Source organism: Acanthochromis polyacanthus, chromosome 1 (assembly GCF_021347895.1).
Source record: "Acanthochromis polyacanthus isolate Apoly-LR-REF ecotype Palm Island chromosome 1, KAUST_Apoly_ChrSc, whole genome shotgun sequence".
Taxonomy (NCBI): Eukaryota; Metazoa; Chordata; class Actinopteri; family Pomacentridae; genus Acanthochromis; species Acanthochromis polyacanthus.
In genome coordinates, this window is record NC_067113.1 from 40,788,338 (window position 1) to 40,802,666 (window position 14,329).

The 14,329-nt window shown below is 41.5% G+C and overlaps 1 protein-coding gene across 6 annotated transcripts in view; it reads right to left on the reverse strand.

Annotated features, from left to right (window-relative positions):
- magi2a (membrane associated guanylate kinase, WW and PDZ domain containing 2a) overlaps positions 1-14,329 on the reverse strand; it is a 313,872-nt gene that overhangs the window by 99,183 nt on the left and 200,360 nt on the right. For all 6 annotated transcript variants that reach the window (XM_051951516.1, XM_051951162.1, XM_051951910.1 and 3 more), the window contains exon 3: positions 5,487-5,606. In XM_051951516.1, the coding sequence (XP_051807476.1) occupies positions 5,487-5,606 (120 nt within the window). The remainder of the gene's footprint in view (positions 1-5,486; positions 5,607-14,329) is intronic.

Below are 14,329 nucleotides of genomic sequence, written 5' to 3' on the forward strand. Positions count from 1 at the left end.
AATAAAAGTTGCATTTCCATAAAATTTTAATAAAGGGAAATCGCACTCAAAATAACCCCCATGCTCATAATGTCCATGTAAATGCAAGGAGGCCGAGAAAGAGTCAAAGACTGAAAGAAACGGAGAGAAAAATACAGCAAAGACGCCCACAGAGTGAGGAAAGTAGGGATGAGTGAAATGGGACTAGTGGGCTGAAGGATGATGTGACACCGCGGTAACATCCACAGGCTGGTTGAGGTGGTTTTTGTGCATTTGTCATGCTGCTCCGTGTCAAATCCAGCAAATCCAACGAGCACACAAGCTGGGAGCTCAAGATCACATCAAGTCTTAGAATATGACAACACTTTGCTTCACGAAAAACAAAGACATCTCGACACGAACACACGACACCACAAGCTAATTTCAACCATTTCTGAGAACGTGTGCCGTTGCCAAGTTCGTCCACCTTCTCCTCGGCGCATCAATCACTTAGCAGACCATGATTGGATTTCCCTGGCATGTAAGCGGCCGTTTGCGTGTGGCTCGGACTGAATAATAACCACATCTCCGTCTCAGCTTCAGTGTATGGTCCGAGCCAACTACACACCTCTGGGAGCTGCAGTTTTTCGCTTGGCTCTGACCCAGCGGCCCCTTCCACAGTCTACGAAGTTGATTTTGTATTTTACTGTCATTCGATTTGAATACTGGCAGCCGTCCAGTGTCTCTGACAGCCTCCATCAGTCAGCGTGAAACCCTCATAACTTCATGTTTCGGGATTTGGTGCGCTGTTAAGATTGCATTTTTACGAACCAAGCAGGTAGAAAATGCTGAACGCTGCTGCTAGTTAAGTGTAGCTTATGTAGGGTAATTTATGCGGACGGTATCTCAAAACCTGAGCAGCTAAAAGTGACTTTGTGCTCTGTTTCGTAGGAGTGAACTGACCATTTGATTTAGAAAGTGGCTGTGGCTTAAGGACAAGCTATGACTCTCAAGTTTAAAGAACATTTTCAAACTAAGCGGAATAACTAGAGGTTTTCACACAACAAACAGATGTGGGAGTGAGATGCAAGATCATCTAAGTCCACAGTCTGAGAGATACATCTTTTAAAAGATCAGACAGTGCTCGCTGGGAGGCTTTTCTTTCTTTTCTTTTCTTCTTCTTTTTTAAATCTGAGAGCGTGAAGGAAACCAAATCCAGAGAAAGACATCAGGCGCAGTTTTGTCCTGGAAGGTTTGCTATTAGATTAGTTTATCTCCTCGGCTCCAGTCGAGCGTCCCTGGTAGAAAGATCATACATGAGACGTGTGCGGAAATCCACAGAGATTATTTTAATGCAGCTGGTTCCGGCATTAGAGACAAACACAGACGGCGGGAGAGCGTGAAGAATAGTCGTAGATGCGTTTTAAAATAAAATACATCACCTGGTGTCTCCTTGTGCGTTGGGAAGACATATTGAAACATCATGTTCGCGCTGAGGGAAACATGAAGGCTGGCGATGAAAAGTAGAGGAGAGCAGTTGTAACAAGATTACGAGGACTGTCGGGATTACAGCCCCTGGAACCACAGACACAAATCCTGGAGCCTTAACGAGCTGAATATTTGCCCGCGAGAAGAAAGTCTGCTCCATGCGTGAACCTAAATAACCCGCGGGATCACACAAACCTGCGCTTTGAAGTTTGAGCAAGTGGTGGAATTGCTGTCACGTCCGACAGCCGTGCTGATTTCACGTATATCCTGATAAAACCGTCTCAATTAACAAACTAATTCTTGGGAAGATGAAACCTTCAGAGGAAACGCCGAATCATGATGGGAATGGCATTTTCGAACATTTAGGGTCATGAGTTGTTATTGCTCAACGGAGCAGAAGCTATTTCTGGGAAGTTGAAGTTTCTTCTACAGTGAGAAGTAGAATTAAACTGAACATCAAAGACAAACAAAACAACTGAACAAAGCCTGGGCAGCAACAGAGCATCCACATCATCCTTCAGTCCTGTTAATCATCATTTTCCCCTTGTTCCCCTCCAACGACGACATTTCAAGTCCCGTGTTCTGTCTATTTTCTGTCCATTTGTGCTTCCTGTAGTCTCAGTTTGTGAGTTAGTTTCTCCATTATGTGGATTTCCTCAGTAATTTTCAACCATTGCTCCTTTGTTGGTGGTCCTGTTTTCCTCCAGGTTCTCGTTATGGCTTTTTTAAAATGCCACTAGCAGTGTTTTGACTAAATATCTGTCATTTCCCATCACACTCTCTTTAGAGAAATTACAATGATAAAGCACACTGCAACTCAAAGGGATCTTATAACCCATTATTTGCTGTCGCTCTTCACATACGGTTTCCCAAAATGCATTTATTTCTAAAAAAACCTGAGTGAGTGATCAAGTTCTCCACACTCTCGCCGACATTTCCGATGTCAGTTTTCGTGCAAAATCTTTTTACTATCAGCGTGAATTTAAACAGACATCAACATATGTGCTATGAGCAAATACTGGCTGTTAAATTGGCCCGGTGCACTGATCCGCTGGGCTTTTCACAAAATAGCTGACTTGGGTTTTAGTGGAGAATGAAAAGGAGAAAAAAAAAAAGATGAGCAGACTTAAAAGACTAAAGAACAGCGCTTCCCAACAGGAGGTGACGCTGAAGATGGTGCTGAGCAGAAATCTGATGACAAGCTGAATTCATACTTCTGTGTTCAGAGGCGATGCTGTACCTACGGCTGCTATGTGCACAGCCTCTGAGGTTACGCTGTGAGCTACGCCGCTGCTGACTTCTGCCTCTTTAAAAGTGCAGCCACATGAGCAAGGAGTCAACGGAGATACCATTTAGGCGTTAAAAGAGCTGCATTCGGCTCCCTCGGCTTCTCTCTTAGAGGTTTCTGGAGCCGCGGAGTTTGGTAGGAGTGAAGACAACATTAAGGAAAGTTAAGTCTCAGTAGTCGTCTGCTTTAAAGCAACAAAGTGATGACACTGCTAATCTTCTGCTCAGCGGTACTCCCTTGTTCAGATGAAATAACTGTATATGCAACTCCACTGCTATTAACCTTTGCAGCTCACTGCCACTTTGTGAGTGAAAGAATGTGTGTGTCGTTGGATAAAAGCGTCTGCTAAATGAAAGTGCAAACTGTAAATTGCAATATAAAAACAGCTACAGTGGAGGATGTAAAGCAGGGGTTCATCTGTGTGCATTTTGCAGGGCAGGTACTGACCCAGATTATTAGTAATCGTGAATATCTGGAACTGCCATACATTTGCAAATCCCAGATAAAACGAGTCAAAACAAACTCCAATACAAAAGCTCGTTGAATATGTGCTTATTTATGATTTACATAGGTTTAAATAAAAGTGAAAGTCTCAGCATTTATCCTTCAATGCTGATTCGCTATTTCTTGTGCTGTGACATTGCTCGAGACCAATCACAACGCATGTGTTCATAGCCGGGGAAGATATCAACAAATCTAACATCATATCATAGGGTAAAGATATAATTTAGGGACTTTTGAAGTTCATGGGATATATCTTGCATACATTAATATTAAAATTTAAAAAAAACAAGGTTGTTTATGTTCATTATGGTCATGTCTGTACAAATTTCAAAATGATTTATTACGGAAACAATCATTTATTAATAAAAAATTGACATCACTAAAATGTCAACTAAAGTATTTCAGACTATTGTTGACATTATTATTTATTTGCATGTGGTGAAACTATCATTTTCCTCTGAACCCAACAACTTGTTAGCAGGTTTGAAACACAGCTGCGGAAAAAGAAGGAATCAGTGGATTTTCAACTTTCTGACAGCACTTGAACAACTCATTTGTGACATGATACATCATCATTACCTTTGCAAACTGTAAAACGATTAATAACACTATGTGGTAGCTTCATTTTTTTCCAGTGTTGGTAACACCGGTGGGCACTCGGGTCATGGTTGCGCTGTTTCAACAGAGGTACAGGACTTTATACGTCAGTGAAAATTAGCCAACAGTGAGTGAAAATGTGACAGGAGCATAAATACAAAGAAACTCCATGGGGTTGAGAGCATTGTGGAGATGATAAAGATCAGTTGCAATGGCTGGTTGCAGAGCAATAGCAGAGATAACCTTTTGCAAGACATTTGTCATTTGTAATCTTAACTTACATAACTTTGTCTCACATTTTGTCCAAACGCTTCACTCTACACATCACGCTCTGCAACAATAATTAGATTATGGTTAACTTAGTTGAGTTCTAGCACAAGTAGAGATGTTGCAGTGAACAATTAGTTGCAAGTAATTAGTTAAAACTTAGCAGTTAAAGCAGACCGTACAATCAACTCGGATCAGGGTTTATCAGCATTGGCAGCTGAGGCTTATGGTCATTATAGAATTTAGAGCCAGAATCAAAAAAGATTTCGTAGACATTAAGATAAAGTCATTAAAATTCATTGCTGTAGCTTTTACCACCCAGGCTGCTGTGTTGATAAGTTTAGAAGCTGAAGAGCAAGCGTGTCTGTACTGTAGAGAACAACCTGAATGGAAAACCGAAAGTGAGAGAAAAAAAAATAGCAGTTTTCTTGAATCCAAAGGACAGCAGAGAGAAGTCAGGAGTTCATTGTATCTCTCCTGGAAGCTTGTCTTCAGACTTGAACCTGACAGTTTCCACTTCTTTGTTAGAGCGACTCACACCTTTCTGCCGGTGCACCAGCCAGCTGATCCTCACTGTAACCTGCTCTTTAAATTTCATTCCTTCTTCACTTCTCCCTCTAATTGGCCATTAAATTATTAAAATACATAAAACGCCGAACGATGGCCGAGCGACCACGCAGAAGAAACTCTAGTGCCCCCCGTCTCCCCGTGGAACGCGGCTCGCATCACCAAAAGGATCCAGCGCCGCTTCTGGCAACCGACCATTAAATTGGCCATCTGCAATTTCAATCTTTTCCTCTTTCCTGCAGTGGCAGCAGGCTGACTGAGACCGGAGCCAGGTGGGAGAGAAGAAAGTTAGCTGCTATGTGTTATCTATATAATGGCAGGGGTCTCTTGAGAGTTGGAGGTGGCCAGACGGACCACGGCTGCACTTTGTGAGTGCTTTAAAATCCAAGCCTGGGGCCCGTCTGACCACAGGAGAGATTGGACAGAGAGTGTCTGTTTGTTTTGATTAGGCGGCTGAGGATCCACTGCAGCTCCGACTCAAGGACTGAGCCAAGAGCAAACCAACGTGAACGAGCAGCATGTGCAAGTGTGCCTATATGTGCTGTTTTTTTTTTCCGTCATTCAGAAATAACAGAAGATGTCCTTCAAGACTGATGGCACTCTCATCTCTGCAGAAGCAGAAGATGGATGGACGGAAGCCTGCTAATGGGTGCAGAGTATGGAGCGATGTCTCAGCGTTTATTCAAACTGCTGTCACTCATTAAGACAAATGTGTGTGTCACAATGAAGTATACACGCCTTAAAAACTGAGAAATATCACTAAGAAGAATGACCGCAATCATAGGCGTTGTTAAGCATGACTGGACTAAATCCTTACCTTCATATGTTCCGCTCTCTAGCAGGGCTCCACTTTTCTCCAATTCCATAAACCGGTCAACGGTCACGAAATTATAATCCACCCCTGGGACCTCTCCTTCCTTGGGCTGCCTGGTCGTGCCTGCAGGAGATAAGGGAGAAGAGTTAGAGCTGCCGGAGATTCGAACGCCTCGTTACTGCCGAAAGAGATTCAAAAGTAAGAGCGAGTCTTTGTCAGTGTTTTAGGAAAAGATCAGAACACGCCGAGGTGGAAACACGCTGACCCCAACCCGGCTGTGTTCATTAGGTGCCCTCTTTATTCCTTTGTGTCATTTTCCCCTGCTGCACAGCTGAGGCGGAATATTTGAGCAGTGCGCTTTCAAGGGGGAGGAGTGGCAAGGTACCATTTCAGGAGCTAAGTGATGCAATTTGGACACCAAGAGGAGAAATCAAGTCAATTTGCATGGAGTTGACAGCATGTCGAGGACTCCCTGACAGGAGCAGCGGTCCTGCCAGCTAAACAGGAGTGATGAAAATTTTCTCCCCTGTCGCAGCGGCACATCCAGTCCCATTCGCTGACGCCACCGTCATCTCTGCTCCAGCTACTAAAACAAAAGTGTGTCAAAGTGTTTACAATGCTAAAGTGAGGTACAAATGACTTGGTAAATACTTTCTTATGGCTGCGTGCTAATTAGACTTGTTAAAAGTGATCCCAGCTGTGATAACACGCAGCACTCTACCCCTGAGGGGCCGAATGGGTTTTCACATCTGAGAGAGCGTAGTTCACACTGAAAAGCAGAGCCTGTAAAACACACTTGTTAGACCCTCATTACGGCATGTAAAGTATCCATCTGTGTGTTTTAAAGTTAGCAGGGGAACAATGTGCCACTGATCAGTCCTGGTAGGTGGTGTCTGCTTGGTTTGACTTTATATAGGGCCAGCTGACATCGCCTCTGCATCGCTACACAGGCGTGGATGCAGGCCAAAAGCGACAGCGTCCGTGTTTTGGTGCAGGTTTCCATTTCCATAAACTACTGATTACCGCTCTTTTAACTGTACAAACAGTTCTACATCAGTGAAACGAGCTGCTCTTAAAACTACCCAGAGGGGGAAACGGGTACATTTAAGAGCCCGGGAGGATGAAATTGTTCGTTTTCCTTGGTTCACTTCAAAAATGAGAAGAAAGGGGGACGGGATCGGCACGCTCTCTTCATCTTACCATCCCTACAGGGTTCGGTATACTTTATATTAAAGGCTGGGAAAGTGTTGAAGTTCTTCAGACTGCAAGTTGGCGAACATTAACAGGAGACTTTTAGGCATATTTGCACGAGGTTTGCAGAGATGCTAACCTATGCTAAGTATGAAACTTCCCCCATCACAGATTTGTGACTTTGAGCATTTGTTTAAGCACCGGGCAGTCATCTATTTTCATTTTTCCATCGCTCTTCTTACGTACAAACAAGCGCAACACCATGAATGCCTTGAAGGAGAAACTATCCAAAGTGCAAACCGCCATCTCTATGTTGAAGTGCAGCGATTTGGGTCAGATTCAAACTTTGCCTTCAGATGTAGCAGGGCATCATTAAAACTAGCTCATGTCAAGTTTTACATCCACCTCCAAGGGGCATATGAGCTAAATGAGTTTGTTTATATCTTTGATGTGTCGTTTTTAGGCAGCATGATTCAGATCGTCAGTTAAACATAAATCAAACGTCTCAGATTTTGATTGTTTTATTCTCATATTTTAGAGTTCTAAATTGAAAAAGCTTCCAGGTATCAAGTCTAAAGGGAATAATCTTCCTGACATTTTGTTGACGGGTTAAAGACGGACACAGTCAGTATCAAAACATCCTTATAACGTAGACCTCGCCATCCATTCAGTTCTATTTCAAACTCTAATCCCCACTCTAAATGTTGAGCGTCTTGTCTTCAATCATCACAATTTTTCTTGGACGCTTCCTTCGTATTTCCACTATAGATCCCACCAAACTACAAGCTGCTGTAGCCCACTCTGTCTCCGTTGCTATGGTTGCCAGCTGTTCAGCTTTGCCAAACCAATTGTTGTTTGTTAATGTGAACTGAATCGCTACCGGTGCACCAGCCACGGGAACGTTGCCACAGAAATCACATTAAAAACTCTGGTTTATTGCAAAATATAGAGAGATACACCTGGCGCTGACAGGTTTAACCAGCATTGTGTGAAGTTGTTTGGCGTGTAATGGATTTCTATGTAAACTCCCACACTTACCCTAGCTTCCACTTCTACCCCAGCCTCTTTCCGGCCCTATTATCTTTAATTTCTTTAATGTTCTTGTCAAATAAAGACATTAAATCCCCACAAATGTAGATTAATTTAAAGCATTCAGACAGTTTCTGTGGACAGCATTAAACAATGCACTGGAATGAATCCAAAATAGGTCATTAAGGGGTTCTTTCTTGTTAATATGTTGCTTAATTTGTGGATTTTTTAACCCAGAAAAAAAGCTTTGTGATCACCTCTTCTAATGGAGAATGAAGCAGCGTTTCTTTGCTCGTGTAAGAAGAGCCGTTTTATTTCTCCAGCACACGATCTCGACCATCATATGAAACAAAGTGGCACCCTCTCAAATTCTCAAATACACAGAAATTTACTATCAACAACCTTCAAAGCTCAAACATCGAACTGGAACCTGCTGACGGAGTAATTTGTAAAAGCTTATAAGAGCAAATGAGCAGCAGGGATCGCAACAGTTGTGTCGAACATGTTTGTGCGTCTGTGTGTTTGTTTCGCACCTCCAGAGGAGAGCTTCTTGATTGTGTCTGTCTGCATGGGGGCTTGTGTACCCGTCAGATTAGCCTCCCTCAGAGGCAGCGCTACTGACGGAGCAGCACACACACACATTTCAAAGAGGACCTTTGATGTTGCTGAACTATATTTAGCAGCATCTTCTGGTGGGGACTTCTCTGGGGTGACAATTTCGAAAAGAAGGCAACCATAATGCCGCTCGATTTTCAATCCTTTGTATGTGGGTCATGATCCTGTAGCGCAGATCCGCGAAAAATAGAGCAAACTCTCGGAAGTGTGAAATAATTTTTTCAAAACAAGATATGCAATCCTTAGTTACAATACCGTAATTAAGCAGGACTGAGGTTAAATAGTGTGTCTATCATTTTGTCGGTTTACCAAAGCGTGAATTCTCAAATCCCCTCAGGTGTGTTTCTGGGCCAATTCAGACGTGTGGGAAGCTCTCGCTAAAAATAGGCATCGCTGTATCCAATAACGTGTGCACAAACAAACTGCAAACAGCTACAGCCCCTTCAGATTCTGAAGTTCTAAACTTCATGTGGCATGTGGAAAAGTTCGGACGCCTTTCTACTCCGTAAAGTCTCAGAAGTTCATTGGCACAACAAGCAAAAAAATGTCCAAACTTTTGTATACAACTGCATTGTTGTATTTTCTTTTTTTAAATAGCACAGACATCCTCTCTATCTGCCAAGTTCCTGCTCAGTTGGGACACAAGATAAAACAGAAATAAACAAAGAGCGATAGCCCTTGCCAGATAACCTAGATCTTCTTCAGCATTAAGCCAGATTTACTGGAGGTCACGGCCTCAAGCCTGTGCATGCTGGAGCTGAAGAGAACCTCCTCCAAAACAGAACTGCACAACAAGGCTACAGCAGCTACAGAGAATCCACGAGGAGACGACAGACTTCAGAATGGTGACGGACGCCGTTCTTGTCATATTGAAGACATCGGTTAATTATTTTAGCATTTTGAGTAACACCGGACCTAAAATACTTTGATGCAGACATCAAAGGAAATAAACAGGACTGCTTCAGCACCAGGAGATGCTCTGATGTTGAGAGCATATAGGAGAACAGACAGCTAATAAATACCAAATAATCACAGTATCACGAAAACAACTTCAGTTCTTTACAAGCTTTTAAAGTTCTTACTGTCGTCATAATCAAATTTAAACGATTTTTTTTGGAATTACTTATGGTCAGTGTTAGGAACATTAATGATTAATTGTTGATTCATGACTTACTCGTAATAATTTAACTAATTAAACATTTATTAACCGATGAGGAAGATTACGGGGGACTTGCATGTCAGACAATATACTGCAGATTTGCTGCAGTACCTCATAGCCCCACTAGGTGGAGTTTTTACTGTTTAATGCAGGTGTGTCAAATATGCGGCACACGGGCCAAAACCGGCCCGCCAGAAGGTCCAATCTGGCCCACGAGATGACTTTGTAAAGCGTAAAAATTACAGAGAAAACATTAACTGCAGATTGTAAAGTTGTAAAACTATAAATTTCAAATAATTTCTTGACCCTAAAAAGTTGTTTTGATCACAAAGTAAAACACTAGATTGCTCATTGCTCTTTTGTCATCACTTTTGTAACATTTTGTCTTGTTTTTTTGTCTGACTTTTGTGGTTTGTCTCATGCTTTTTTGTTGTTCTATGTTTCCTTTTTGTCTTGCTTGTGTTTTTTTGTTTCATTTTTGTCATTTTGTATTTCACTTTTTCCATTGGTTTGTGCATCATTTGTGTTGTTTTGTGCTTTTTTTGGTCCCGCTTGTGGTTTTTGTCGATTTCTTTTGTCATTTTGTTTCTCTCTTTTGTCATTTTGTGTCTCAGTTTTGTAATATTTTGTCTTCTTTTTGTTGTTTTCTTGTCTTTTTAAAGTAAAATACTGTATCATTCACTTCCAGATAGCTGTGACTAAATGTGTTCCTTTGCAGACACTCTGGGATCTGTCAGTTTAAATGATAAACTGAGGCATAATGCTGCTGAAATTGAATGTGCTTTTCTTAAAAAATTTCAGGTTGTTCATAATATTTCGTAAAAACATTCTTCCTTAGACTTTTTCAGATGCTAACATGGGCTGGAAGCAGAGTATTTGTCAGCTGCTAACACTGCTAATATTCTGGAGCATCAGGGTTCTATTAGAATGCTTCCAACAACATCCAAAATAAAGAGATGAAATGTATCTGAGATGCTCTGCTCTGAGTATTAATACATCTTAGAGGTGACGGTAAATACTTACACATTTTCTGGGCTGATAAAGTCACTGCAACAGTGTTTGTGGACATCTGTTGCAGCTGTTTTTGGCAGCCGGCCTGACTACAGTGAACTAGTCTCTCCATCATGTAGCTTAGATGTGAGGATTATTTTGATATCAAACCACTGTGAGGAGATTAATAAAGTTTCCATTCATTAACTGTGGAAGACTGCTGCTTGTTTGGTATTTTTAATATTTTGGATTTTGTCAGGCAGATTACTGAACAGCAATTTCAGTTCAGTGATTTTTAAAAAAAAGAATTTGTATTACAATTGAGCCTATTTGACAAAGAACATTCAGTGTAAATGGCTAAAAAGGGATGAATGTCCATTGCATTTAATTTAATGATGAATTGGTTATTGACTGTTGTCATAGTCAGTTACAGAAAACAGACACCTGTTTGCAAATTTGCAGCCTTGACAGAATCTACTCTGCTCACTAATTGGTTGCATCTCTTTGCATTGTCAGTGAAAGGTCCCACCAGTCTTTATTCAAAGGAGGAGATTTGCAGTCAACAAATCACACACCCACAATGCAACACTTGATCCGTACATTTCTCCTGCCTCTGGAAAGCTGCAAAGTAAATGTATTTGTGTTGGTATAAGCAGCGGTTTACAGTCATTTACAAAGAGGACGTCACGTTTATCAGAAAATATGATCCAAGCTCCAAGCACACTTCATGCCCCCAGTTACTGATTAATATTTCTACTACCGGTAGTAACAGCTGGTGTTGCCAAATTGAAAATGCAACCTTGGGGTTTGGCACAAAACACACAAAAAAAGATCGATTCGGGGTTTCCCTCCTTATAAAGTTTACTTGCTCTTGTTTACTTCTCACCTCTATGTTCCTTAGAAGCATTTTAAGAAAACCAGCATGATCAGAACTGTAAACACGCCCGTTGTTTTTGGAAGAAGTGCATCACGACTGCAGCCATTATTAATTTCATTGCAATTGTTTGGCTTACAGCAGTTAGTGATGTGATCACAATTTGAACTTTGAGGTATACTGTATAATTAAAGCATGATAATACATGGCACAGTTCAGTGGTGCTGTACGCAGAATAAACATGGCATGAAGCTTTAATTAATTCCTACACCCGAGGAATCTGAACACAAGCACCGATTCACCTTTAAACTTCAGGGCACCTTGTAAGAGTCTTCAAAGACGGCAAACTAACACAAACAGACGATGCAAATGGAGAAGTGTGGCACGTAGAAAATATTCACGGTCTCTCCTCTTGGGAGAAAAAAGCAGAAATGGGACAGGAAAGGATATAGAGGGCTGTGTCTCATTGAGATGGTGGTGGTAGGAGTGGGCTGAGTGAGAATGGGAAGTGAGTACAGGTGTATGAAGAGAGGAACGGATGAGAGAGCGGCTTAAGTTGTAGCGTGGGCTGAAGCTCATGTAGCCTACAGCCACCCTGCTGCTCTCCGGTACGTTCTCGAGCCAGATTTCAACTCCACGGGCCACGAGCCCAGCTCTCACTTGGTGCAGCCTGAGCACCATTACCGGAAGCCCCGGTTACAGCGAAAACACCCGTAGTGGTTTCATACCGGGACGAGTGCTCCTACAGAACACATTAACATCGCTCTGAGCTAACTGTACCTTAATAAAATACACCAGATTAAACCCACGACCTCTGCGTTCTGCTCCACGGCTGCACATTGAAAAGTAAAATCACTATAACCTGAGCGCAATTTGAACTTAACTGTAGGCAAAATGAAAAAAAGGCTCAACAGGGACCCAGACAATCTCTGGAAAGCAGAAACATTGGCCTCTATTTGAAACAAAAGGATTTATATCCCGAGAATGTCCTAAAGCATCAGCGGGAGAGATTGTACTGTGTGTTTATCATGGCGTGTGTGCACAGCCGCAGGAAAAGATTATTCCATGAGCATTCAAACTAATCATTTCCATACAGTAACATGGGGGAGGCGGGGTTTTAAAAAGAGCACTGGAACTTTTTAATGCTTTTATTCTGAGTGCAAACAGGAGAACCTGTAGTGTAATGTCCTCTGACTAAATATAGATGCAAGCAGTGAATAAATAATGCATGTCTAATAAGGAGAAATATGATGTAAGTGCACTTTCATGGGCTGAAAGGTAAGTGTTTGTTATTTTAGGGAGAAAATTAAGGAAAAAAGAGACGTTCTGAGGAAGAAATGGGACCAAATGTGGCTCCTCTGGTAATATATGACACCGTGGCTTTTTTTAGAACCTGGAACGGCTCAATCTGGACGTAAAAGGATGCCAAAAGAAACTTAAAATCTGCAATTTTTGGTGGCCATGCCAACCATCCCCTTGTCAAAAAGGTTGTTTTTAGCCAGGTAGCAACGCACTTTGATTCAAACTAAAATATCTCAACAACTATTGGATTCAGTAGGGCGAATTCTCATCCATGTTCACATTCTGGTTTAATATCCTGGCAACTATTGGATGGATTCACAGTGAACTCTAACATCTTTTCTCACTTTCCACCTTGCCCGGTGTGTGAACTATATTATCGATTTTAAGCAAGCGTACATTTTTGTAGTCAGCACTTGATTGAGCTTTTATTTCTCGTTATCAAAAGCATGAATTAATACAAATAAGAAAACAGATCAATGCCGTGTGTCTTTCATGCAGAGAACATCCACATTAATACACTTTTATGATAAAATTTTAACACAAATTTATCTACATCCAGATAAGCATTGTAGCTCAGTTTCATTCAAGGCGGTGTAAACATAAAGCAGAGGAATGGTTGTCAAGTTACAGAAAAAAATAGTACAGAAGAAGAAGAAGAACAATGGTGGAAAGTAAGATCAAAGCAAGACAACAGCTGCTAGCATAGACATCAAAGTCAGCAACGGCCGTAATTCATTATCTGTGTTGAATTAGCTTCTGATAATCAAGGCTATTGGAAAATGGTCACATGATAGAAGTGTGAAAAATCCAACATGCATCATTGTTTCCATGAGTTTCTATCTCTGGCCGTCCAGACGACAACACCGCCTTGGAGTTTTCAAACTAAAATTGGGTCAGCAGCGTCTCTCTATGTCTTCATTTCTGGGGTCCTAAGAAGCTTGTTAGATTTAAAATGTTGATGCATACGTAAGGGAGAGGCATTTCTAAATCTTTCTTTTGATTTGCTCTTAAGTGCTTCCCATGTGGGTGGAGCTTCTGAATCAATACAGGAAGTAATTTCACCTGTACCGATCTCAGTTTGCTGAATGGAACCAGTTGATCTCGTGGATGATCTATAAGTTTGTTTTCCTCGGTTTTTTGGAGGAGTGATGCATTCGAGCAAGTACACCTTCGTATTCATGAGTGCTACAGTTCATACAACGGTTAATTATTGTATTCTCAGTTTCAAAAAGGCAAGAAAGAAAACGAAGTTGCTCGGCAAAAACAGCAAGCTGGTGACTTTGTTGAGGTGAATTAGTGATGAAACACCCTCATGCATAAATTGTTTGTCACTAATAGCCTCAATTTACACATAATTCATGATGGAATAGAGACAGAAAAGTAGAAATGGAATAAACAGCCTATTAGCGTCCTAGCTTCTTTGTAACTGCTGTTTTTACACTCTTTCATTGATCCAGGCTATCAGATCCTCTAGTTTCCAGCCCTTATGCTAAGCTAACCACAGCTCGACTTCAGCTCAGAGACAAAATTTGTTCCATAGAGTAAGGTGATTAACAGGCACTTAGCTTCTTAAAAGCAGCTAATTGTTGTCTTGACACACTTCTAACACTGATGCTAGTGGTTTCCTTTGTTTCCAGCCCTTATGCTAAGCTAAGCTAACCACAGCTTGACTTCAGCTCAGAGACA